Source organism: Centropristis striata, chromosome 9 (assembly GCF_030273125.1).
Source record: "Centropristis striata isolate RG_2023a ecotype Rhode Island chromosome 9, C.striata_1.0, whole genome shotgun sequence".
Lineage (NCBI taxonomy): Eukaryota > Metazoa > Chordata > Actinopteri > Perciformes > Serranidae > Centropristis > Centropristis striata.
In genome coordinates, this window is record NC_081525.1 from 17,003,966 (window position 1) to 17,028,435 (window position 24,470).

Here is a 24,470-nt window from a genome sequence, read left to right on the forward strand (position 1 = left end):
ATCACTTCTGTACAGCTCCAGTCTTTACTGGAGGTTTCACAAAGCACAACAAAACGTCAGCTGCTTTCACAACACTTGAACTGGACAGCATTTCCACTGAACTAACCACTGTACGTCAGGCGCAAAACAAGCCCACTTACCTGTACAATTAATTATGGGAACAGAATTTTTACAGCAAATGTGTCCATGTTTCCCCAGACAGCAGGAGTTGGATATAATGTTACAGTGTCACTGCAGTGAGTTTAACACAATGTGACATAAACACAAGAGACATGTGTATATGATCAGTAGTGGGATAAAACATAAAATAATCTAGTGTAACACAGGGATGGACAAAATAACAGAAACACCTTACAATGCAGTGGCAGTAAGGGTTATATCACGCGACAAAACATGTTCCAGTCGGGTTTTTTAACTTCATTTTTGAGGCTTGATGTGCTGTTAGGTGTTTATTTTTGTGTTTGCCAGATGTTGTCATGATTTTTGACTTTTTTCCCTCCCTTTCTTTCACATAACATCGGTGGTGGAATGTAATTAAGTACTTTACTTGAGTATTTCAACATTTGTAACTTTATACTTATAAAAGTCAAGATTTAACCTAAAAAACACAATCAATATTAAGTCATGAAACATTTTTTTAATTAATCCTCAGTATAGTATATTAATAACAGTTATATTAAGTAGTTAAATGAGCCCTATCTTTAAAAAAAATAAAATGCTGCTTGCATAAATGCATCACTACGAATAATCTAATAATGTATTTAGAATATATAAAACAATCTGAGTGGGTCATTTCTGCATAACAAGTACTTTTACTTTGAATACCTCAAGTGCATTTTGATTCTGATACTTTTGTACTTTTACTTCAGTAAGTTTTGAATGCAGGACTTTTACTTCTAGTAGAGTAATTTCACAGTGTTGTATTAGTGCTTTTACTTAAGTAAGGGATGTGAATATTTCATCCACCACCGCATAACATTCTTTTTCTTAAGGAAGCTCAGATCTCTTGACATCTGTAGTAAGACGCTGCAGATGTTTTATCAGTCTGTGGTGGTAGTGTGTTGTTTTATGCTGCAGTCTGCTGGGGAGGCAGCATCACACATAGAGATGCAAGGAGGTTAGACTGGTCTAAAGAGCTGGTTCTGTGGTTGGAGCCAGGTTGGACACACTGGAGGAGGTGGTGGAGAGATGACCTGTCAACATGTTCGAGTCCATCCTGAAATACCCGGATCATTCGCTACACAAAACCTTTATGGACCAAAAAAACAGCAGTGGACGGCTCCTCTCTCTCTGTTGCAGGACGGAATGATTCAAAAGATCCTTCGCTCCTACAGCCATCAGGCTGTATAATTCTTCAAGAGATTCTACCAGACTAACTGAATTTCCCATCGGGGATAAATAAAGTAATTTTGATTTGATTTGATTTACCTTTAAGTTGTCTGCCATACTGGGATAGTTTTTGTTTTTTTGTAAGTTGGGTTGTATGAGGTACTTATCCATTATCAGTGTATTACTAACAGTAGATTGAGGTCAGCACACTATATTTAGAATATTTCCATTGCTTTACTTCTGCAGGATTCACTTCCTACAGGGAAATGAATCATTTCATCAGTTGACCCTGCGTAAACTTAAACAGGGCTGTCTGACAATAGAATAGTAAATCGGTGAAAATATTCAAACCATAGCACACACTTAAATCAATTTGCAATTTCTAATACCCCTTTTTGACCAAAGCAGTTTCAGGGCCGGTTCGGAGCCGGTGCTCGTGCTGGTTCACAGTTGGTTCAACTTACGAACCAGCTCTGAACCTGTTTGCTTTTCCACAGGCTTTAGAGCCACGTCATTACGTCACTGTTAATGTCTGTACATGTCTCCCCCCTCTTGGCAAGTATACTAACAACGTCAGACTACATGTCTCTACAACACATCTGTGCTGCTCATTGTAATCACTATAGACGCAGAATACATTGTTATTAACACTGAACGTAAGATGTTAATGTTTGGACTAACGTTAGCATGCTAGCTCACCATTGTTAAAATCAAATAAATGATTGACACACATTTTAGTTGGTCTTGTTGGTCAGATAGCCCCGCCCCCAGCCCCTGACGTAAGTGGTTCGCATTCAGAACCAGCAAAGCGTTAGTGCCACTCTGGAACCAGTTTTCCTGGCAGAGAGCCGGTTCTTTGGCTGTCAAAAAGCGAGGGACTGGTTCGAAATAAAGTACCTGCTCCGAACCGGCCCTGGAACAGTGAGTAAGTACATTTTCCAAATGTTGAACTTAACCTTTAATACATCACACCAGAGCCACATTCTGGCCCAACATGTTCCACAACCAGGTTTATATGCAGGTTCGACACGGCTCGGTTTTCGTACATCACAGGAAACATGCGTTACTGTTCGAATGACCAAATACACAAACACATGTCCAGGGCTGGACTGGGATGAAAAAAAAATCGGTCCTGGCATTTTTGACCTGACCAGCCCACCACAACTAATAACTCACAAACTATCTTAGTGCTCTCCTAACCATGTAGATATACTACCCAGATCACTCCACACTACACTACATGTAGGCTACATAAGACAGCCCTCATCCCAGAGTGTCAATCAAAACACAGTAAGTCAGGATGGCTAACCCCCTTCCAGACCAGCTTGGTTTGAAAGGGGGTTGAGAGGCTAGAATACATTTAGCTGCTACACTGGTGACCTAATGTTTGGAAAGAAAAAATGTGACGAAAGTGCCCTCTTGGATACCCCTGTGGTAGATAAAACAAACTTTCAGTGAACAAAATTTAATAAAAGGGCCTCAGAGCATACAGCAGGTGCCCTTTTTATTATTTCGCAAACGTCAACATTCTCACACATCCTGAAACCGCCAGTGAGCTTCTGCCCCTTCTCCTTTTGTATCAGTACTTCTGCCTGTTTCTCTAAACTGGGGCTGTGCTGGCAGGTAATACACCAACTATGGATAAGTAACCCACTTCAAAAGATCAGAATCATCCCTTCCTTCTATATGCTGTATGTAAAGCACACATTTACTGCCACACACTGCTTAATTGTACTATAATGTGACTGTGGTTGTGTGTGTATCATTCGCAGACACTGGTAAAAGTCTGAGAAGAAAAAGTGTCAAAAATCAAGAAGACAAAGAGGAACAGCAGGCAGCCCCTCAGCGACCCGACTGGAACAGAATATTTGATTAAAAGCGCTCAGAACTACGATATGACCCCAAAAATGAGCGGAGTTGAATCCACATCTGACAGTCTTAAAAATAAAACATGAATTCAGCAATATTTAAGCAGAAGTCTGGTCATATTCTAGATTTTTCTCATCCTTAACAAATCCCACGAAAAGACTAAAGCCGACAATGACTTGACCCTGTTAACAGCTGCCTGTGAAATTAAAGCCTGGTATACAACCCTGACTGGAACGAGAATGAAACAGAATGCAATCACTTACCAATCCTTAATTATATGACATACATTCGATTGAAAACTGTACAAAGGCAACATATTTCACTTCTAAATTTGATGCATTCTGTTATGTTTTACACAAGGCTTTCTGGAATCTGGATTGTATCTTATTCGTCTGTGCCAAAGAGCCCCATTGTTCCAGAAAAAAAAACAGTTATTGCAGAATGAAAGTCGGGGAACAAATTAAAGGAAACACGTGAATAAAGCATCAGAGTATGAACGTGAACATGATGTAAATAAAATGTCTGGCTGTGATTGTCTCTGATACTATTTGTCCTTTTGTTATGTCTGACTGTGCTTCCTGCCTGCTGCACTCAGGCCTCTCTTCATCTCAATGAGATTACCTGATTTATGTAAATGAGGGAATATATGGAGGAGGAATGGGTGTTTATCGCTTTATTGAAGTCCTACAGACCTGTGACAGTGGTGGAAAGTAACTAAGTACATTTAATCAAGTATTGTTCTTAAGTCTCATTTTTGAAGTACTTGTACTTTACTTGAGTATTCCCATTTAATGTAATTTTACACTTCTACTACGCTACATTTTAGGGGCAAATATTGTACTTTTTACTCCACTACATTTAGCTGACAGCTTTAATTACTTTTCAGGTTGAGATTTAACATGAAAAACATGATAAATTTAAAGTGATTAGACATTTTTTAAGTAAATCTCATAACAGTATATTAAGTAGTTTAAATAAGCCATATCTGGACAACAGTAAAATTCTGCTTACATAAATTCATCAATAATAACAATCCAACAATGTATTTGGAATTTCGCAGTGTTGTATTAGTACTTTTACTTAAGTAATACTGAATACTTTTTCCACCACTGCTGTAGCGTCCCGGTGGCTCTCTGGTGGAGTGCGTACCACTAAGGCAGAGGTCCCTTTGGTGCACAGCTTCCCCTTCCATTCTCTTTCTGTTAATGAAGCCAAAAAAACGACCTACAGAGTTTGCAAGGAGCAGGGAATCTATCCTTGAGGCTCGTGGTGGCCCGACTCTATTCTACACTAAGGCAGTTAATGTTTCCTTTAATTTGTCACCCATCTGTATATGTTTAAAGATTTACATCTTCAGTAGTAGCAGCATATGTGCTCTGGGCTGAGAGCCAGAGGCCGGCTCAGAAAGTCAGGCAGACTAACAGGTTGTTGGTTTTGGTCTTTGCACAGGATTTGTTTGCATTTAAATAAAGAATAACATCAGAGCTATGCTTTTCAAACATATCCTAGGGCTACTGTACTGTATTGTAATGTCTGTTCTCAAACCTGTTCAGTCTGTGATGTCTTCCTCCAGGTCGCTGTCAGGAGAGCTCCTCTGTCTGTACTCTGTCACGTTGGACTGGCGTTTCCAGCTCGTGTCTTTCTGACTCCCCATACTGTGCGAGCGTCCCAGGTAGGCCAGTCGCTTGGATGACGTCCTCTCCTCCGCTTCCTCTGTGGCGCCCCCCTGGGGCCGCTCTGTGCCGTGGTGGTGAAAGTCGTGGCGCAGGTTCTCCAGGTTTAGAGCCCAGGGGCCGAGCTTCTGCCAATTGACCCTCTGGAAGGCCATGATGCAGTGCAGGTTGCCTCCCACCTGCAAGCCAGAGGAACCATCTCTCAGTTAGACTCTGACATGTTAATACAATCAGTAACACCACGGCTTGTGTGAAGAGAGCACAGCATTATCTGCACTATCTGCGCCGGATGAGAAGAGCACACCTCCTCTCTCTCTCTCTGCCTGCACACACACACAGCAGCAGACACCATGACGTGCACAAGCAGTACTTCAAACTTGGCGAAACATCTTAAGGACCGACACCCTGGCCTTTACAGTGAATTTAGTGACAGGTTAGTGTATTTCGTTTCAAACTTACCTATTACTGATGTTATCGTTATCGTGGGTCTTTGTTTTTATCCTGGTGGTATCGAAAATGGTATCGAGTATCGAATATTTTCGAGTATTGTTATTGAGTTGAAAATGTTATTATCGTGACAACCCTACACAGAACTATTTAAGTCACATTCAAACTCCTTTGGTTAGGCGCTACAAAAGTACCCGTATGAGAACAGAGGCCGGGGGTAACTAACTGGTGGGCGTAGCCAAAACCCTCAGCCACTTTCCAAAAAGTACTCAGTGGAAACACGCCTATAGAGAGCCGTCTGACCAGCTGCATCTCGGTCTGGTGTGGATCCTGTAAAGCCTCAGACTGGAAGTCTGTCCAGAGAGTGGTGAGGACAGCAGAGAAGATAATTGGGACCCCACCCACCCCCACCATGGACTGTTCTCCTTGTTCTTCCTCTGGCAAGAGGTTCTGCAGCATCAGGAGCAAGGCATCCAGATTTCAAAACAGCTTCCTTCCCCGAGCTATCAGACTTATATTTTTATATATTTTTATGTCTATTGTCTGTGTACAAAAACACTTTCTGCTGCTACACTTATGTGCAATATAAATATTCTATTTTTACAGTTTTCTTTCCTGACTTTCCAGAGTACAATCACTGTTAGACAATGCAACAGAATTTCATTCAATGTGCCTATTTTTTATGTATAACTGAATGACAATAAAGTCTGTCTAAGTCTAAGTCCAACATTTAAAAAGACAGGTATGAGAAGAAGGGAACCTTTTTGGTTTTGCGTCGCTGAATCCCCCTCTCTGTGTGACGGATGTCCAGGTATTCTGGGTTCTGTGTGTTGAGGTCCGTCACAATGTCCAGCCATCTGAAAACAGGCTTCATGTTAAACTGCTCAGCTGCAGAACATGATCACATACACACAGCAGAGACGGAGCGGAGACTTACTTTTTACAGTGCATAGCTGGGTGTTTCCTGCTGGGCTCGCCAATAAGGATCCAGTGCTCCGTTTCGTTTATGGGTAGGGGGCCCCTTTTATTACCATAAAAAAAAAAGTTTGTTAATAAAATTATCTTAATCAGAATCAGAAATACTTAATTGATCCCCAGAGGGAAATTTGGCTTCTAACCCTAACCCAGTTACTCCAACCAAGCCTAGAGATAAATAGAAATTAATCTTTATTATTTTTCTACTATATATATATATAAATATAATGTCATTATCATGTGCAATATATCTTTATTTATTACATCCTGCCATGTCATCTGCACTCTATCCTTTGATGCTTAATTTGTTGTATTTATATTATATATTGTTATTGTTAATATAAACATGATACAAATATAAAACCTTATTTAGCAAAATGGGAGATATTCCACATAAATAAATATATAAATATATTGCATTGTTGTTTGACAGTATCGAAATGTTATTGTTTTTTGTTTTTATTTCTTGGAGGCGTTCAGGGCAATGACAGCTCTCTGGTAGAAACTGTTCTATTTATTTTGCTTATTTGGTTTAAGTTATTATCACCACAGAATTAATATCTTTAACATACATTTATGCACAAAGGCTAGATGCATGTGTTTAAGTCTGTTTAGCAAAATAGTTATTTTCAACAGGCTTTTTTTTATTTTGAAAAAGAAAAACAACAACATTTGCTACAGCCCTAGCTTGTATTGACTTCTAACATTTCCTAGATTCAACGACGATTCAAAAAAACAAAAACCCAGCAGATGAATGCTGATTTTAATTTAATTAATTAATTAATTAATTAATTAATTACTAATTTAATCTGTGGCCTACCTGTAAGCCTTTGCTGCTTTGAGTGGCGTGGCTTCAAAGCCCACTGGGCAGAAGTAGTGGTTCTGGCAGTGGTAAATGTAGGCCATGGACTCGTCTTTCAGCCCTTGTGTCAGTTTCGTCAGCGCTCCTTCAGCTAAAAAACACATCGGAGAGGTTTTCACTTCTGTTCTCTCTCTGAGAAGACATGCAGTGGAGTCTGACAGCTGAGGGACTCACCCGTCTCTCCGGCCGTCTTGTGTTTTCCGTGAGGTTTGTACAGAATGTAGGAACAACCTCTCACTCGGAAATTGTCATTGATTTGTCTAAACCACCTGTAAGAGAAATACATTAATTACTGTGCTGCGTGCATTTACGACGGTCTGTATTTTTGTTTTTCATACTTGGCCCTAATACGCTGTTGTATGCATTTCCTGAAAAGAAGTGATTATTTAAAGAATGTTGTGTACCGCATCAGAGTAGCATTGCCGGTGAAAGGACCGAACTTGATTTCTTCAAAAGGCGGCTGGAAGCCCAGAATATGCAGAGCCTCCTCCTGAGAGATGGGCGGCAGACTGTACATGCAAATAAATAAACACTTAGTGTCGGAGGAGCTTTTAGGAGTTTTTCTCTGGTGGAGGAGCTGACGTGCTGCTTACCTCCCTGCACCCAGAGTGCTGTACAAGAAGTTCCAGCAGGAAATCAGAGAAGAGATTCCACATGAAGTCTTGTACTGCGGCCGACTGATGCAGTACCTGAAGCACAAAATCATCAATCCATTATATTACAGCATTGTTTTGTTTTTGCATAATTGGTAACACACATTTGTCAGTTTACTTTACACCAATCCTTTGTGAATTTACTCTCCATTTTGCAAAAGTTTACATGCAGTTGTAAAAGCTGTTTCCAACAAATAGTGATAGCTGTATGGGGATGGTGTGTCCTTTCCAGTCAGTGGTTTCCAGCTCATCCCACTCTTCCTTCCACCTTTCTTTCCATTCCTCAAAGCCACAAAATAATTCTTTCCATGTGGAGGTGGAAGGTTTACAACCATCAGCCACATGCTCAGATGTTGAATAGATCACCAGGGACAGATCAGGCACACAGAAGTGATTATTTTCTGAGTGCAGAAAGTTGGTCATTTTTGTCAATTATTCCAAATGACAAAAATGACAAAAAAAAGCATAGCTAGACTTCATAGCAATGGTCTGCTCTTCAGAAATAACACATCACGGAATGCCAAACTGACAAATCAGACCTGAGTATTCAACAAATCGGTGTAATATTGTTTTCAAAACATGAAGTAAAGTTTCTTCAAAGACAACAGTAATAGATACTATTGTAATGTTTCATTATATGTATAATGGATCTATATAATGAGTTATTTCCACTTTTAGAATTGAATTACTGACATAAATAAACTTTTCTATGACATTTTATTCTATTGAGATGCACCTGTATTAGTTGATCCTAAGACGTGCATAAAGACTTCTGGTTGCATTAGTTTGCTTTTGTCAGCTAAGAAAACTGCATGAAAAAGGGAACTCAGTGCAGAGAAATGTGTTATGATTGAAAATATTTTGGAACAGCAGTGTGATGTGAAGCTCACTTCAGTGGGTTTCTCTTTCACACTACCGAGGCACTAAATATAACATTACCATCTTCTGAGGTCGAGCACTTTCCTCTGTTTGATCTCCTCCAGCGAGGCATGAGGAGGGACTTCTTGCAGATTTCGGCTGGGTCGGTCTGATGACTTCATCTTCTTGGTGCTGCTTTTCTTCACATTGCCTGAAACAGAGCATTAGTCAGTGGAGACTAAAAACCAGGCTTTTTGTTCAACAATTAAAAAGGCAGATGAATTATATAAAAACAGGAGTTGCAGCTTTGTACAGAGCCAACTTAACTTTTACTCTTTATATAACAGGCTTCTAAAATAAGAATGTGTTTCTTACTGGTTCTTGTTTTTCTAGTGAGCACAGCATTGAAGTCTGTGGTGTCAATCTCCCAGGCCAAAATAGGTTTAGTGTGGCCAGAGGACACTTCCACCATGTCCCAGTCCCCGTCTGATCCCACATGGTCCCCTCCAGATTGGCCAGCGCTGAAGTCAGCAGAGGGTTTGGGCTTCCCAAGCGACAGCCCGTCATCCTGCTTGTCCCTGGCTACATTTGGGGGGCGGTACACAGAGGCAGCCTGGTTGAGGAGAGCATAATCGGAGCACACGGTGTAGAACTTCTCCCGGGAGTGTGTGACCGGGCAGGTCCAGGGCAGGTGGAGTTCAGCACTGGAAGCCCTCCTTACTCTCGCAGCGTCCCGGGCCAGGGAGCTCATCAGGCCGTGTTCCTCCTCCCCATCGGTGGGCCTCTGCAGCCCTGACGGTTCTGCTGGCCCGGAGAGGTTTGCTCCTTGACCTTCCGATGTGTTAGGCATTGAACAGCCACTTTTTAGATGATGGTTGACAGAACTGGCTGCAATTTTGTTGAAGCAATGGCTGTCTTTCCTGAAGATAAAAGGACATGAATTTTTTTTAGAAACAATACACAGTCATGGAAAAACTTATTAGAACATTATTTTCAGACACATCCTCAGACACAGAGATGCAAGGCGGTTGGACAGACTGGTCAAAAGAGCTGATTCAGTGGTTGGAGCCAGGTTGGACACATTGGAGGAGGTGGTGGAGAGATGCACTGTCAAGATGTTCAAGGCCATCTTGAAATACCCAGATCATCCGCTACACAAAACCTTTATGGACCAAAAAAACAGCAGTGGACGGCTCCTCTCTCTCCGTGGCAGGACGGAGAGATTTAAAAGATCCTTCGCTCCTACAGCCATCAGACTGTACAATTATTCAAGAGCTAACAGACTAAATGAATTTCCCCTCTGGATAAATAATAATAATAATAAAAAAATAAATTTTGAATTTTCTTCATTTTGTTGTTCATTTTAATGCCTAGTACGACTAAAGGTACAATTGTTTGGATAAATATGATAACAACAAAAATATCAAAGAAACAAAGAAATCGCTTCCCTTGGTGTGTGACTGCTCCATATAAGTCGGCTACTGAGGCTCACTCAGTGTTGTTGTGATGGCTGTATTTGTATTTATTGTTTATGATAACGGTGTTTAAATGTTGTAACTTGTCTCATTTTATGCTGCTTTCTTGGCCAGGTATCTCTTGGAAAATAGATTTTTTTATCTGGTTAAAAAGGATATATATTAATTTAAGAGCTGATATCTAGCCATTTTCCATGGTTTTCTTGATAATAACCAATCTCATAATCAAGAAAACCACGGAAAATGGCCAGGTATCAGCTCTCAGATTAAACTCTTACGAGCTATTTTTTTTGTTATCATTATGTTTATCCAAACAAATGTACCTTTAGTTGTACCCGGCATTAAATGAACAAAGAAATTAGAGAAAACAAGGGTGGTCTTATATTTTTTTTTCATGACTGTATAAAAGGCAGATGAAGCGACAGACTCAAAACTGTGCACTCAGGGAACATCTGATCACATTAACAATCTCTGTACTATCCTTTACAAAGTCATAACCCTGAATGTCTTTGTTGTTTTAACTGCATCATATTACCTTTCACCCTATAATAAGTCACCTATTATAAAATCACCATGCACAGGCTCCTATTACCCGCCTGTAGACAGATAGCTGCAGGTATTGAACATTAACTAACATTTCACCTGTGCAGCTGCAGCAGTGGTCGAGGTGAACACTCATAATATCATCAGAGCTGAATTGTAGGTAGCAGATGTAAACACGCCCAGATGTACCGTTATATTTCTTTCATCATACCTCGTGCAACGGCTTGGGACCAAACGGGGCTGGAAAACTGGCAAAGCGTCAAGCTAACCACATATTACTAACCGCAGGTGGACATTAGCTCAGGACATGTTAAAAAATGAACGATATTAATTCAGAAACGTCGTCCTCCTGACCCGTATCCTCTTCCTGTGCAGTTTTAAAAGACTGTTCCATTCTGAGCAACAACCGGGGGTGTCCAAAAATAACCAACGCCAGATGGTAGCATTAAAACACTAAAGTATACAATGAAGTCAAATTAAACGCACTTTTTTATTTATTAAAGAACGTATCTTATTTTTATTTTTTATATTCATTACATTTTCTCAAAAAGCACGTATGGCTTTGTTAATGCCTACAACCCGTGTTAGGAAACAGTGGAATGGTCCTAGGGTGTAAACCAATCACAGGAGCGAATGCGGGGGCTCTTTAAACTTTACTTCACAGACTGAAAAGAAGTCTTTTTCCACAGGAAAGAGTGCTTGAAAATTAAAAACCAAAAGAATAATTTTCACCATACCATACGGAGCCGAGAGGTAAAATGGACATACACATTTTTTGTTTTTGTAAAGCGCGCATGTGTTTTATAAGTCGGTTATTAGCTTTATTAACTCTAAGTTTATTAGGGCTGGGCGATATGTGGGTGGGAAAAAAAAAAGTTTATTTATATTCTAGGGTTGACTTTTGGTGGTTTCACAAAATATTTACACAATAAGATTTTTGATGAGCGGTCCCCTTGGTTCTTGCCACAAATTTTAAATGTTTAATGTTCACAAGATTGTGTCCAGCATTGTCCTTCAACAGGAGAGAAAGGTCTTTACAAGAGGGGAATGAAAATGCGGATGGTATGGGGAAAAGGAACTCATCTGTTGTCGACTGAATTTTGGGTTTAATTGTGAATTTTTTTTTTTTTTTGTCCATTTATGTTTTTGATCCTGGTGTGAAGTATTTGCATGTCCTGTATACATGGAAAGCATATGTATAAGATGTTAAATGTTAATGGGACAATGCTGAATGGAATCAATAAAAAGTTAATTAAAAAAAAAATAATGTAGTGGTTAGTGATTAGTAATGTGTAATTATTAAGAAAAACTGGCGGAGGAAGTATTCAAATCTCTTACTAAAGTAAAAGCACTAATACCACACTATGACATTCTCCACTACAAGTACAAGTCCTGCATTCAAAATGACTGAAGTCAAAATACTTAAATTACTTAAAGTATTAAAAGTAAAAGTGCTAGTAATGCAGAATGGACCCACTCAGACTGTTATTCATAAAGTCATGAAAAAAATGATTAGACCACCCTTGTTTCCTCTAATTTCTTGTTCATTTTAATGCCTGGCACAACTAAAAGTACATTTGGACAAATATAATAACAACAAAAATAGCTCATAAGAGTTTAATTTAAGAACTGATATCTAGCCATTTTCCATGTGTTTTTTTTAATAATGATTTTGGTTATTATCAAGAAAACCATGGAAAATGTCTAGATATCAGCTCTTAAATTAAACTCTTTTGAGCTATTTTGTTGTTATCATTAAATTTGTCCAAATAAATGTACCTTTAGTTGTACCAGGCATTAAAATTAACAAGAAATTGAAGAAAAATAATGGTCTTGTAATTTTTTCTATGACTGTATATTACAAAGATATTATTGTATTATTATTTTGTTGCATTTATGTCAGCAGCATTTTACTGTTGTCCAGGTAGGGCTAATTTTGACTAGCTAATATACTGGTTTGTGGTTTTATTGATAAACATATGTAATCATTTTAAATTGATCATATGTTTCATGTTAAATCTTGACCTCGAAAGAAACTAAAGCTGTCTATATTTGCCTAAAAGTATCAGCATCAAAATGTACTTAAAGTATCTAAAGTAAAAGTAGTTGTAATGCAGAATGAACCAACTCAGATTGTTAAATATATTATTAGATTATTTGTATTGATGCATTTGTGTAAGCAGTGGTTTAAATTCCTCAAGATAGGGCTCATTAAGTGGTTACTTAATATACTGTTATGAGATCTAATTTTAAAAAAAACATCTAATCACTTTATCATGATTTTCATATCAAAAGTAACTAAAGCTGTCAGCTAAATGTAGTGGAGTAAAAAGTACAATATTTACCTTAAAATGTAGTTGAGTAAATGTACTTAATTACATTCCACCACCGGTAAAGGCAAATAATAGAACAGCTAGAACAGTAGGTAAGTTCAGAAAACTACTACTACTATCACTTTACTGTAACGCAGCTTTTAAACCAGAAAAGGACAACACTTACGTTATATTAGGATAACACAATTGGAAAAAGATAATATCATTCTTCTCATTCCTCAATATTGATATTTTAGGTCCCTGCCCCTTAACCAAACAACCTTAGAAAGACTTTTTTTTTACTGTGATTTTGCAAATATTCATTTTACAGGAGACCATGGCAAAGAAGCAGGTGATCATCGACACAGACTGCGGCATCGACGATGCTCAGGCAATAATGATGGCGCTAGCAGCTCCTAACATCCAGGTGGTGGGCATCACCTGTGTGTTTGGGAACGCCGCTGTGGAGAACGTGTGTCAGAACGTCCTGAGGGTGCTCTCCGTCTGTGAGCGCGAGGGGGTACGTTTATCAAACCTTTAAATCTTTAAATTCATTTTTAGCCAAACATTGTACTTTTTACTCCACTACATTTAGCTGCCAGCTTTAGTTACTTTTCAGGTCGAGATTTAACATGAAGTATATGATCAATTTAAAATGATTATGCATGCTAATCAATCAAACCACATAAAGTACTAAAAGTACTAATACCACACTGTGAAATGACTCCACTACAAATAAAAGTCCTGCATTCAAAACTTACTGAAGTAAAAGTACAAAAGTATCAGCATCAAAATGTACTTAAAGTATCAAAAGTAAAAGCACTCGTTATGCAGAATGAACCCACTCAGATTGCTTTACATATTCTAAACATATTATTGTATTATTATCGTTGATGCATTTATGTTAATATTACTTACTAACTTACTGTTATGAGGTTTAATTTATAAAAACAGTCCAAACACTTTAAATTGATTGTGTTTTTTATGTTAAATCTCGACTTGAAAAGTAACTAAAGCTGTCAGTAAAAAGTAGTGGAGTAAAAATTACAATATTTACCTCAAAATGTAGTGAAGTAGAAGTATAAAGTTACGTAAAATGGAAATACTCAAGTAAAGTACAAGTACCTCAAAATTGTACTTAAGTTCAGTACTTGAGTAAATGTACTTAATTACATTCCCCCACTGCATAACAGTATATTAACTAGTTAAAATTAGCCCTACCTGGTCAACAGTAAACAAAATGATAATACAATAATATCTTTGTAATATATAAAACTGTCTGAGTGAGTCAATTCTGCATAACAAGTACTTTTACTTTTGATACTTTAAGTACATTTTGATGCTGATACTTTTGTACTTTTACTTCAGTAAGTTTTTAATGCAGGACTTTTACTTGTAGTGGAGTAATTTCACAGTATGGTATTAGTACTTTTACTTAAGTAATGAATACTTCCTCCATCACTGGCAAGTAAACAAGAAAATAACTATGAATTATATGTTAAAACTCCACCTCTTGAAATGGCCAGATAAACCATTTCACTCCTGCAGGGATAGAATACACAGTCGACGAGCCTGTTGAGTAATCCATCCATGTCACACACAATGTCTCATCCTTTTCTCACTCAAAAGCAAATAAAAGTCATTGTTTAAAGAACCAACCATTGATAGGAAATGGGTAATGAACAACCCTCTCCACTTTGTTCACCTCCCTCAGAGATTTTGCTCTGTAGTCTAGTAGAGATTAGACGGTCGAAATCAGTCATTGGGAGTGTTTGCAGTGGAGCTGTTTTTCTAATCACACTGGTTGTTTACATTAAACATGTGAAATAAAAAACTTTTAACACAAGATGATTATGTACTGTACAAAAATGGTATTCATTAGATCTAATTCGGACTGGATTAGGGCTGCTGCAGTACACTAGAATGCTTGTCACCTGCAATATTTCAAAAATGAAATATTCATATCATGTTAAAAATACACCTGTGACAATATCTATAAATCACCAGAGCGTTTAAAATGATTTCCCTTTTTTTCTCTGTGAAGTTATAGACTCTCTCTCCTCCTCCCTCCACTCATATTTTGAGTGTGATTCATTTTCCTCCTCTGTGCACCGGTCATTGTTACAGTCTGATTAGCAACTTCAGAAGAGAGAATGGAGAAATAGCATGTGCCACATATGAAATGCAAATAATTGTGTTATTTTTAAGAGAATAAAAAGCTGAATTGTCATCAGAAATGGCAGATGGGTTCCTGAGATTGGATTTCGGCCAATACATTCCGCCTTTTTTGCTCTCCACAGACTGTTCATCTGCATGCAACCGTTGTCTGTTGCCTATATATTCTGCATTCATATGTAGATATCTGTTTATAAAAAATAGTTTTACACAAAACTCAAGCTTTACACTGAGATGATGAGCTCAGAACACAAAATACAAGGAATAATTATGACAAGATAGGGGTGAAAAATTACCCACATGCTCTAAAGGAAATTAAAGTCACCAACCAGTGCACGTGATCTTAAAATCAAAACATGCTCATAGACAAATACATTTATAGGACTCTATTTAAACTCGTAAGCCACTGAGATTTCCCTCATTTACAGTGACGACGAGTACAGTGTGGGTGTGAGTTGAAGATCATTCCAGGTGTCAGGGGGATTAAAACAAAAGGCTGACTTCCCATTTAAACCGAATATAGAAACATTTTGTAATAAAGAAAAATAAACAGTGGGGTTGTATACTTCAGTATTCTCTGTGCAGAGCTCATCTAAATATTACCTTTTGCTCGTCCACATGTCTGTCTGTAACTAAAAAGTGCACCACATGTTTCTGCAGATCCCAGTGTTTCGAGGTTCTGGCGGTCCTCTAGTTGGAGCCTTTGAGCCGGTTAGTGACCACTTTGGGACTGACGGACTCGGGGATGTGATCAAAGATAAAGACCCAGAGTGGGAGGAGAAAATCCAGAGAGAGCATGCAGTCAATGCAATGATCCGTCTGGTGACTGAAAACCACAAACAGGTGAGAAACCTCCCTGTGGTGTGTGTGTGTGTGTGTGTGTGTGTGTACGGTGTGTGTGTGTGTGTGTGTGTGTGTGTATGTTTGTATGTAAGTATGTTTGTGTGTATATACGTGTGCGTGTGTGTGTATGGGTGTACGGTGTATGAGGGGCATTTTATGCCAGCACACTATACTAAAACGCGTGTACAGCGCCTATGGGATGACATCAAACGTCTAACGTGCGCGTGTAAATTCCATTCACTTTCAATGGACAGACAGGCGTCACGTAGGCGTCACGCAGACGCTGTACACGCGTTGTTGCGCATACGCCTACGTGACGGCTGCGTGACGGCTGCGTGACGGGTGAACTACGCCTCAAATACGTGACATGAAGACCCGCGTGACTGTTAAGTACAATTCTACATAGGCGTACAGACACGCGTATTGCGAGTACACCAGATAACATGGGTGTCGGGTGAAAAGTGCCACGAGCGAACGTAGTGGACGCCTGTGTGTGTGTGTGTGTGTGTAACGCGTGTACGCCTATAACAGTTCAGCTGTTACACAGAGTCTCAGCTTCATACGGGATTGTGAAAGCAGAACTTATAGATGAACTCCAAGCCCCCACAGAGCTGTCAGGATATTTCTATCATTTTCAGGCCCGTTTTTATTTTCTTGATGATATTTAATGATAGCAAGGGTGAAAGGGATAATTAAAATAATTTCAGCTACTTAAAAATAGTAATACTAAAGTGCGACGCTCACAGCCAGTTCCCAGTTCGCTCTTGGACATACAGTTCATTACGCATCAGCTGTAATGTACAAATTGAATATTAAGTAGCCATGCGGACCTGTCCAATGAATAAGGATGCTTTTTGAGTAATTTTATGCGCTTGGACATACAGTTCATTAAGCATCAGCCGAGGCGTGTACTTAAATTGCATTTAGGTAGACTGAAACAGCCTAAACTGTGTAATAGGTCTCTCTTGGTAAAACATGGATTGCTTTAATTGTGAAGCGAAGCGGCTGTTAAACTCAAAATTCGCCATCATAGTTTGATAAAAACATATTTTGTTACAAAAAATGTAAACAAGTATGTAAGAAAGGATATAAATGTATAATTGCATTTGTAACTCGGCCCTTGTGACCACCCTGGAACTCTTCGTTGACGGGTGGTCGTTATATTTGCGGCTCGCACCGCGTCGTGCTTTATTTCTCACAACGGCTGGCGGCTCAACCTTAAACAGTACAAGTAAACACTGGCGTGAGACAACAGAAAGATTAAAGGCCGGTGTTGTGTCCTTAATGGTTTCCACACTAACTGGTTGCTGTAGGATATGATCTGCGCATGTTCTGTTACGCATGAGCTGTCCGTGGTACTGAAACACCAATCGCCGTTAATGTGAGGATTCTGTCTGATGTTATGCTGTTCCTTAACACCTTATCTACTGTTTGGGTTCATCTGTAGTCGGCACTTTGTGCAATAAAATGATTTATTGTGCCGTGCGATAGAGCCGATACGCATGTTTTGTCTTTACTGTTGTATTGTGTACAGCCTTTATAGAGCTCTGTTGGGAGAGCTTGTGTACGGAAGCGCATTGCATTCACTGGATTAAAAAAAAAATAGACACCTTTTCTCGTAATTACGAGATCCTGATCTCATAATTACGAGATCCTCGTAAGATAAAGAAAAAGGAAACGTCTGTAAATCCTCTCTCAGTGGCAATGATGGCGCTATCGCAGTTAATCTGCTACTACTACCTTCTCGGTTTGAGATACTGGGAAATACTGATGGTATTAATATTAGTATGTCAACACTGCGTGACAAAAAAAAGTCCTGTATTAATAAATACTTATTATCAAGCATAAAAAAGAGGGAAAAAGTATCATCATGCACTAGTGTTCTCTGAACCATGCACGGTTCACATTTATTAACATAATTATTATTATTGATTATTAATCATAATCATAACTAATGCCGGCGGGTGAGCCTGATGTTTGGGAAGGCCACATGTTATACAGAGCGCCGGGCAGAAGTTGACCGGGCGGAGCCCGGTCACCGGTGCTGCTGATCGCTTCTGAAGTAAGCTACTTTCATGTTGTTTATCTCATCACCATGGCAATGCAGTAGCTGCATCATAATAAATCCCTGGAATATGGGGGAAGCTTGCTCGCGATCGCAGCTCCTTTGATGAGAACGCGCACAGAGCACAAAGCTCAGAACCGGACAATGCTCGGCTGATGCTTAATGAACTGTATGTCCAAGCGCATATAATTACTCAAAAAAGCATCCTTATTCATTGGACAGGTCCGCATGGCTACTTAATATTCAATTTGTTCATTACAGCTGATGCGTAATGAACTGTATGTCCAAGAGCGAACTGGGAACTGGCTGTGAGCGTCGCACTTTAGTATTACTATTTTTAAGTAGCTGAAATTATTTTAATTATCCCTTTCACCCTTGCTATCATTAAATATCATCAAGAAAATAAAAACGGACCTGAAAATGATAGAAATATCCTGACAGCTCTGTTGGGGCTTGGAGTTCATCTATAAGTTCTGCTTTCACAACCCCGTATGAAGCTGAGACTCTGTGTAACAGCTGAACTGTTATAGGCGTACACGCGTTACACACACACACACAGGCGTCCACTGCATTCGCTCGTGGCACTTTTCACCCGTCACCCATGTGATCTGGTGTACTCGCAATACGCGTGTCTGTAAGCACGCCTATTAATCAGACTTTATGCTGGCACAGGCGACGCGTTTTAGGCGTTTAAGTATAGTGTGCTGGCATAAAATACCCCTCATAGATGTGTGTATGGGTGTACGGTGTGTGTGTGTGTGTGTGTGTGTTTGCGTGTATTCGTGTCTGGTGTGTGTGTGTGTTTGCGTGTATTTGTGTCTGGTGTGTGTGTTTGTATGTAAGTATGTTTGTATGTAAGTATGTTTGTGTTTATATATGTGTCTGGTGTGTGAAAGTGTGTATGGTGCTCGTGTATGGGTGTACGGGGTATGAGGGGCATTTTATGCCAGCACACTATACTAAAACGCGTGTACAGCGCCTATGCGATGACATCAAACGTCTAACTGCGCATGTAAATTCCATTCACTTCAATGGACAGACAGGCGTCACGTAGGCGTCACGCAGACGCTGTACACGCGTTGTTGCGCATACGCCTACGTGACGGCTGCGTGACGGGTGAACTACGCCTCAAATACGTGACATGAAGACCCGCGTGACTGTTAAGTACAATTCTACATAGGCGTACAGACACGCATATTGCGAGTACACCAGATAACATGGGTGTCTATGAGGGGCATTTTATGCCAGCACACTATACTAAAACACGTGTACAGCGCCTATGCGATGACATCAAACGTCTAACGTGCGCGTGTAAATTCCATTCACTTTCAATGGACAGACAGGCGTCACGTAGGCGTCACGCAGACGCTGTACACGCGTTGTTGCACATACGCCTACGTGACGGCTGCGTGACGGCTGAACTACGCCTCAAATACGTGACATGAAGACCCGCGTGACTGTTAAGTACAATTCTACATAGGCGTACAGACACGCGTATTGCGAGTACACCAGATAACATGGGTGACGGGTGAAAAGTGCCACCAGCGAACGCAGTGGACGCCTGTGTGTGTGTGTAACGCGTGTAAGCCTATAACAGTTCAGCTGTTACACAGAGTCTCAGCTTCATATGGTATTGTTTATAAGAAAGCACAACTTATAGATGAAGAGAAAGACTATCTCGTACGTACCAGATAAACTTAACGTTTTTCCGGCCAAAACCGGAGGCTTAATTAGCCTGTTTTAGGAGTGAAAGTCAGCAAAATGCAGCTTAAACAAAATGTTTTACCTCATTAGTTAACTACGAATGTCTGTAAAACATAATGGGACTGTGCATAAGTGCCGAATTGGGTTAAACAGTGTAGATATAAGGTCCGATGGAATCATATTGTGAAGGGACTGCTGTCCACATGGCTACTGAATATTCATTAGATAGGTCCGCATGGCTACTTAATATTCAGGGGTGACAGCGATTACGGCTTCTGCAGGCAGGTAAACCTACCTAATTACAGCTGGTGCGTAATGAACTGTATGTCCGCGCGCGAAGCTGGGAACTGGCTGTGAGCGTTGCACTTTACTATTAGCCTACTATTTTTAAGTAGCTGAAATTATTTTAATTATCCCTTTCACCCTTGCTATCATTAAATATCAATTCGATATCATTCAAACCTAGAGAGAGAGAGAGAGAGAGAGAGAGAGAGAGAGATTTCGTTAACAAGAAAATAAAAACTGGCCTGAAAATAATAGAAATATCCTGACAGCTCTGTGGGGGCTTGGAGTTCATCTGTAAGTTGTGCTTTCTTATAAACAATACCATATGAAGCTGAGACTCTGTGTAACAGCTGAACTGTTACACAGAGTAACACACTGTTAACGTACACGCGTTACACACACACACAGGCGTCCACTACGTTCGCTCGTGGCACTTTTCACCCGTCACCCATGTCATCTGGTGTACTCGCAATACGCGTGTCTGTAAGCACGCCTATTAATCAGACTTTATGCTGGCACAGGCGACGCATTCTAGGCGTTTAAGTATAGTGTGCTGGCATAAAATACCCCTCATAGGGTGTCGGGTGAAAAGTGCCACGAGCGAACGTAGTGGACGCCTGTGTGTGTGTGTGTGTAACGCGTGTACGCCTATAACAGTTCAGCTGTTACACAGAGTCTCAGCTTCATACGGGATTGTGAAAGCAGAACTTATAGATGAACTCCAAGCCCCAACAGAGCTGTCAGGATATTTCTATCATTTTCAGGCCCGTTTTTATTTTCTTGATGATATTTAATGATAGCAAGGGTGAAAGGGATAATTAAAATAATTTCAGCTACTTAAAAATAGTAATACTAAAGTGCGACGCTCACAGCCAGTTCCCAGTTCGCTCTTGGACATACAGTTCATTACGCATCAGCTGTAATGTACAAATTGAATATTAAGTAGCCATGCGGACCTGTCCAATGAATAAGGATGCTTTTTGAGTAATTTTATGCGCTTGGACATACAGTTCATTAAGCATCAGCCGAGGCGTGTACTTAAATTGCATTTAGGTAGACTGAAACAGCCTAAACTGTGTAATAGGTCTCTCTTGGTAAAACATAGATTGCTTTAATTGTGAAGCGAAGCGGCTGTTAAATTCAAAATTCGCCATCATAGTTTGAGAAAAACATATTTTGTTCTTTATTTCTCACAACGGCTAGCGGCTCAACCTTAAACAGTACAAGTAAACACTGGCGTGAGACAACAGAAAGATTAAAGGCCGGTGTTGTGTCCTTACTGGTTTCCACACTAACTGGTTGCTGTAGGATATGATCTGCGCATGTTCTGTTACGCATGAGCTGTCCGTGGTACTGAAACACCAATCGCCGTTAATGTGAGGATTCTGTCTGATGTTGTGCTGTTCCTTAACACCTTATCTACTGTTTGGGTTCATCTGTAGTCGGCACTTTGTGCAATAAAATGATTTATTGTGCCGTGCGATAGAGCCGATACGCATGTTTTGTCTTTACTGTTGTATTGTGTACAGCCTTTATAGAGCTCTGTTGGGAGAGCTTGTGTACGGAAGCGCATTGCATTCACTGGATTAAAAAAAAGCTGATCGCTTCTGAAGTAAGCTACTTTCATGTTGTTTATCTCATCACCATGGCAATGCAGTAGCTGCATCATAATAAATCCCTTGAATATGGGGGAAGCTTGCTCGCGATCGCAGCTCCTTTGATGAGAACGCGCACAGAGCACAAAGCTCAGAACCGGACAATGCTCGGCTGATGCTTAATGAACTGTATGTCCAAGCGCATAAAATTACTCAAAAAGCATCCTTATTCATTGGACAGGTCCGCATGGCTACTTAATATTCAATTTGTACATTACAGCTGGTGCGTAATGAACTGTATGTCCAAGAGCAAACTGGGAACTGGCTGTGAGCGTCGTACTTTAGTATTACTATTTTTAAGTAGCTGAAATTATTTTAATTATCCCTTTCACCCTTGCTATCATTAAATATCATCAAGAAAATAAAAACGGGCCTGAAAATGATAGAAATATCCTGACAGCTCTGTTGGGGCTTGGAGTTCATCTATAAGTTCTGCTTTCACAACCCCGTATGAAGCTGAGACTCTGTGTAACAGCTGAACTGTTATAGGCGTACACGCGTTACACACACACACACAGGCGTCCACTACGTTCGCTCGTGGCACTTTTCACCCGTCACCCATGTTATCTGGTGTACTCGCAATACGCGTGTCTGTAAGCACGCCTATTAATCAGACTTTATGCTGGCACAGGCGACGCATTCTAGGCGTTTAAGTATAGTGTGCTGGCATAAAATACCCCTCATATACGGGGTGTGTGTGTGTGTGTGTGTGGTGTGTGTGTGTGTGTCTGCTCTCTGGTGTAGCACTAAAATGTGCTTCCTGCAGGTCTCCTTGGTGGCCCTCGGCCCGCTCACTAATCTGGCTTTGGCTGTCAGACTGGATCCATGTTTTCCCCAAAAGCTCAAAGATCTGTACATTATGGGTGGCAACATGGAAGGTAAAACCACAACATAATTACAGGGTTTGATTTTCAAACATGCAGGCTTGTATAATTAGATTTTTTTATCTGCAGGAAAAGGAAATGTGACTCTGTGTGCAGAGTTTAACTTTGCAAAGGATCCGGAGTCTGCTTATATTGTTCTTGAAGAATTCCTGTGCCCTACATACCTGGCATCATGGGAATACTCGTGCAGGAATCAACTGACATGGGTAAGATGTGTGCTCGTGAAGAACTGCATAACCCTGCATGCACGACTGTTCCTCTTCAAACTGATTTTTATTCATTTAATCTGTGCAGGACTTCTTTAAAGAGCTGATCAATCAGGATACACCTGCTGCAGCCTTTATGAAGAAGATAACATCCAAATGCTGGGCGTACTCCAGAACAGCCATGAAAACCAAGAGAGACATATACTTTGGACCTGGCTTCGTCTCATACGATGCCTACGCCATGGCTGCCTGCATTGACAGCAGCGTGATAACGGAGAGGATCGAGTGTCCGGTCCGCGTGGAGCTGCAGGGCTCCATGTGTCGTGGCATGTTGGCGCTGGATCGCACAAACGCGCTGAAGAAGAACCACAGTGTGTTTGTTCTCACCAAGTGTGATGCTGCCAAGTTTAGTCAGTTACTCATGGAGTCTCTGAGACAACCCAAGAAGTAATGATTCATGATATCCAGTCATGGAAAAAATGATTAGACCATTGTTTTCTTCAATTTCTTGTTCATTTTAATGCCTGGTACAACTAAAGGTACATTTGTTTGGATAAATATAATGATGAAACAAAAATAGGTCTTCCATGGTTTTCTTGATAATGATTTTGGTTATTATCAAGAAAACCATGGAAAATGGCTAGATATCAGCTGTTAAATTAAACTCTTGTGACTTATTTTTGTTATCATTATATTTGTCCAAACAAATGTACCTTTAGTTGTACCAGGCATTAAAATGAACAAGAAATTGAAGAAAAAGGGTGGTCTAATATTTTTTTCCATGATTGTGAAGTTGGGGAAAGAAGGCAAATGATAATGTGCCACCCTGATTCCAAAGATTCCTTTTTATATGATATGATACATATATTCAATTGAAAACCGAATGAAGACAATATATTTAACCTCTTAAGACCCATTATTGGGTCTGATTTTATCAGTGTTGTTTTGTTGAAATTATGTAGTTTCAGTTGTGTTTTAGCCACATGCTAAACAAGCATAACTGCAGAAGATATTACCTTTCTAATGAAGCCTCATACTGTAAAATCTATTGTGGTCTACTGATGGAAAACCAAAATAAAACACTTTTTTAAATCACAATGTACAAAAAAAATGTTTTTCTACAAGAAGGCTTAAAAACAATGTTTCACTTGTTAATAACCCACTATCAGTGGTGGGAAAAGTATTCAGATCCCTTACTAATGGAAAAAGTACTAATATCACACTGTGAAATTACTCCACTACAAGTAAAAGTCCTGCATTCAAAACTTACTGAAGTAAAAGTACTAAAGTATCAGCATCAAAATGTACTTAAAGTATCAAAAGTAAAAGTACTTGTTATGCAGAATGGACCCACTCAGATTGTTTTATACATTCTAAATATAACATTATTTGTATTGATGCTGTCATGCAAGCAGAGTTTTAATTTTTTAAAAACATGGCTCATTTAATTACTTAATACACTGTTATAAGATTTAATCAAAAAGAAAGTCTATCACTTAAAATTGATCATATATTTTATGTTGTCAAGTAAAGTACATGTACCTCAAAATTCCACTTAAGTACAGTACTTGAGTAAATGTACTTAGTTACATTCCAACACTACCCACTATATGTGATGAAGAATTGTGTAAGGCAGGAAAAGGCTATTTTGTTTCTG

The 24,470-nt window shown here is 39.6% G+C and overlaps 2 protein-coding genes across 3 annotated transcripts; one reads left to right on the forward strand and one right to left on the reverse strand.

Moving 5' to 3' along the window:
• Positions 1-3,835: 3,835 nt before the first annotated feature.
• LOC131977213 (basic immunoglobulin-like variable motif-containing protein) lies at positions 3,836-11,088 on the reverse strand. Of its 2 annotated transcripts, none has more exons than XM_059340413.1 (10): positions 10,896-11,088; positions 9,042-9,586; positions 8,748-8,877; positions 7,749-7,844; positions 7,560-7,664; positions 7,330-7,424; positions 7,114-7,246; positions 6,256-6,339; positions 6,079-6,175; positions 3,836-5,050 (listed from the first exon to the last, which is right to left on the reverse strand). In XM_059340413.1, the coding sequence occupies exons 2-10, from the start codon at positions 9,514-9,516 to the stop codon at positions 4,748-4,750; spliced, it is 1,518 nt and encodes a 505-aa protein (XP_059196396.1). In that variant the 5' UTR covers positions 9,517-9,586; positions 10,896-11,088; the 3' UTR covers positions 3,836-4,747. The 2 variants fall into 2 exon arrangements, with proteins under 2 accessions (XP_059196396.1, XP_059196397.1); XM_059340414.1 differs by having other exon boundaries at positions 10,784-11,088.
• Positions 11,089-11,320: 232 nt separating this feature from the next.
• Positions 11,321-23,389, forward strand: si:ch211-201h21.5 (uncharacterized protein LOC555526 homolog). The gene is made up of 6 exons (XM_059340457.1): positions 11,321-11,437; positions 13,328-13,516; positions 15,832-16,014; positions 22,490-22,601; positions 22,677-22,813; positions 22,902-23,389. Exons 2-6 carry the CDS (start codon positions 13,334-13,336, stop codon positions 23,262-23,264), a joined length of 978 nt encoding a protein of 325 aa, XP_059196440.1. The 5' UTR covers positions 11,321-11,437; positions 13,328-13,333; the 3' UTR covers positions 23,265-23,389.
• The last annotated feature ends 1,081 nt before the right edge of the window (positions 23,390-24,470 follow it).

Bases quoted from the DNA above. Each gene is read 5' to 3' on its own strand.
- si:ch211-201h21.5 (XM_059340457.1), top strand. From the start codon at position 13,334: ATGGCAAAGAAGCAGGTGATCATCGACACAGACTGCGGCATCGACGAT. The intron at 16,015-22,489 runs GTGAGAAACCTC...TGCTTCCTGCAG, and splicing joins TGACTGAAAACCACAAACAG to GTCTCCTTGGTGGCCCTCGG. The intron at 22,814-22,901 runs GTAAGATGTGTG...TAATCTGTGCAG, and splicing joins GCAGGAATCAACTGACATGG to GACTTCTTTAAAGAGCTGAT.
- LOC131977213 (XM_059340413.1), bottom strand. From the start codon at position 9,516: ATGCCTAACACATCGGAAGGTCAAGGAGCAAACCTCTCCGGGCCAGCA. The intron at 7,845-8,747 runs GTAATGTTATAT...TTTGTGCTTCAG, and splicing joins GTGCTCGACCTCAGAAGATG to GTACTGCATCAGTCGGCCGC. The intron at 6,176-6,255 runs GTAAGTCTCCGC...GCCTGTTTTCAG, and splicing joins CCAGCTATGCACTGTAAAAA to ATGGCTGGACATTGTGACGG.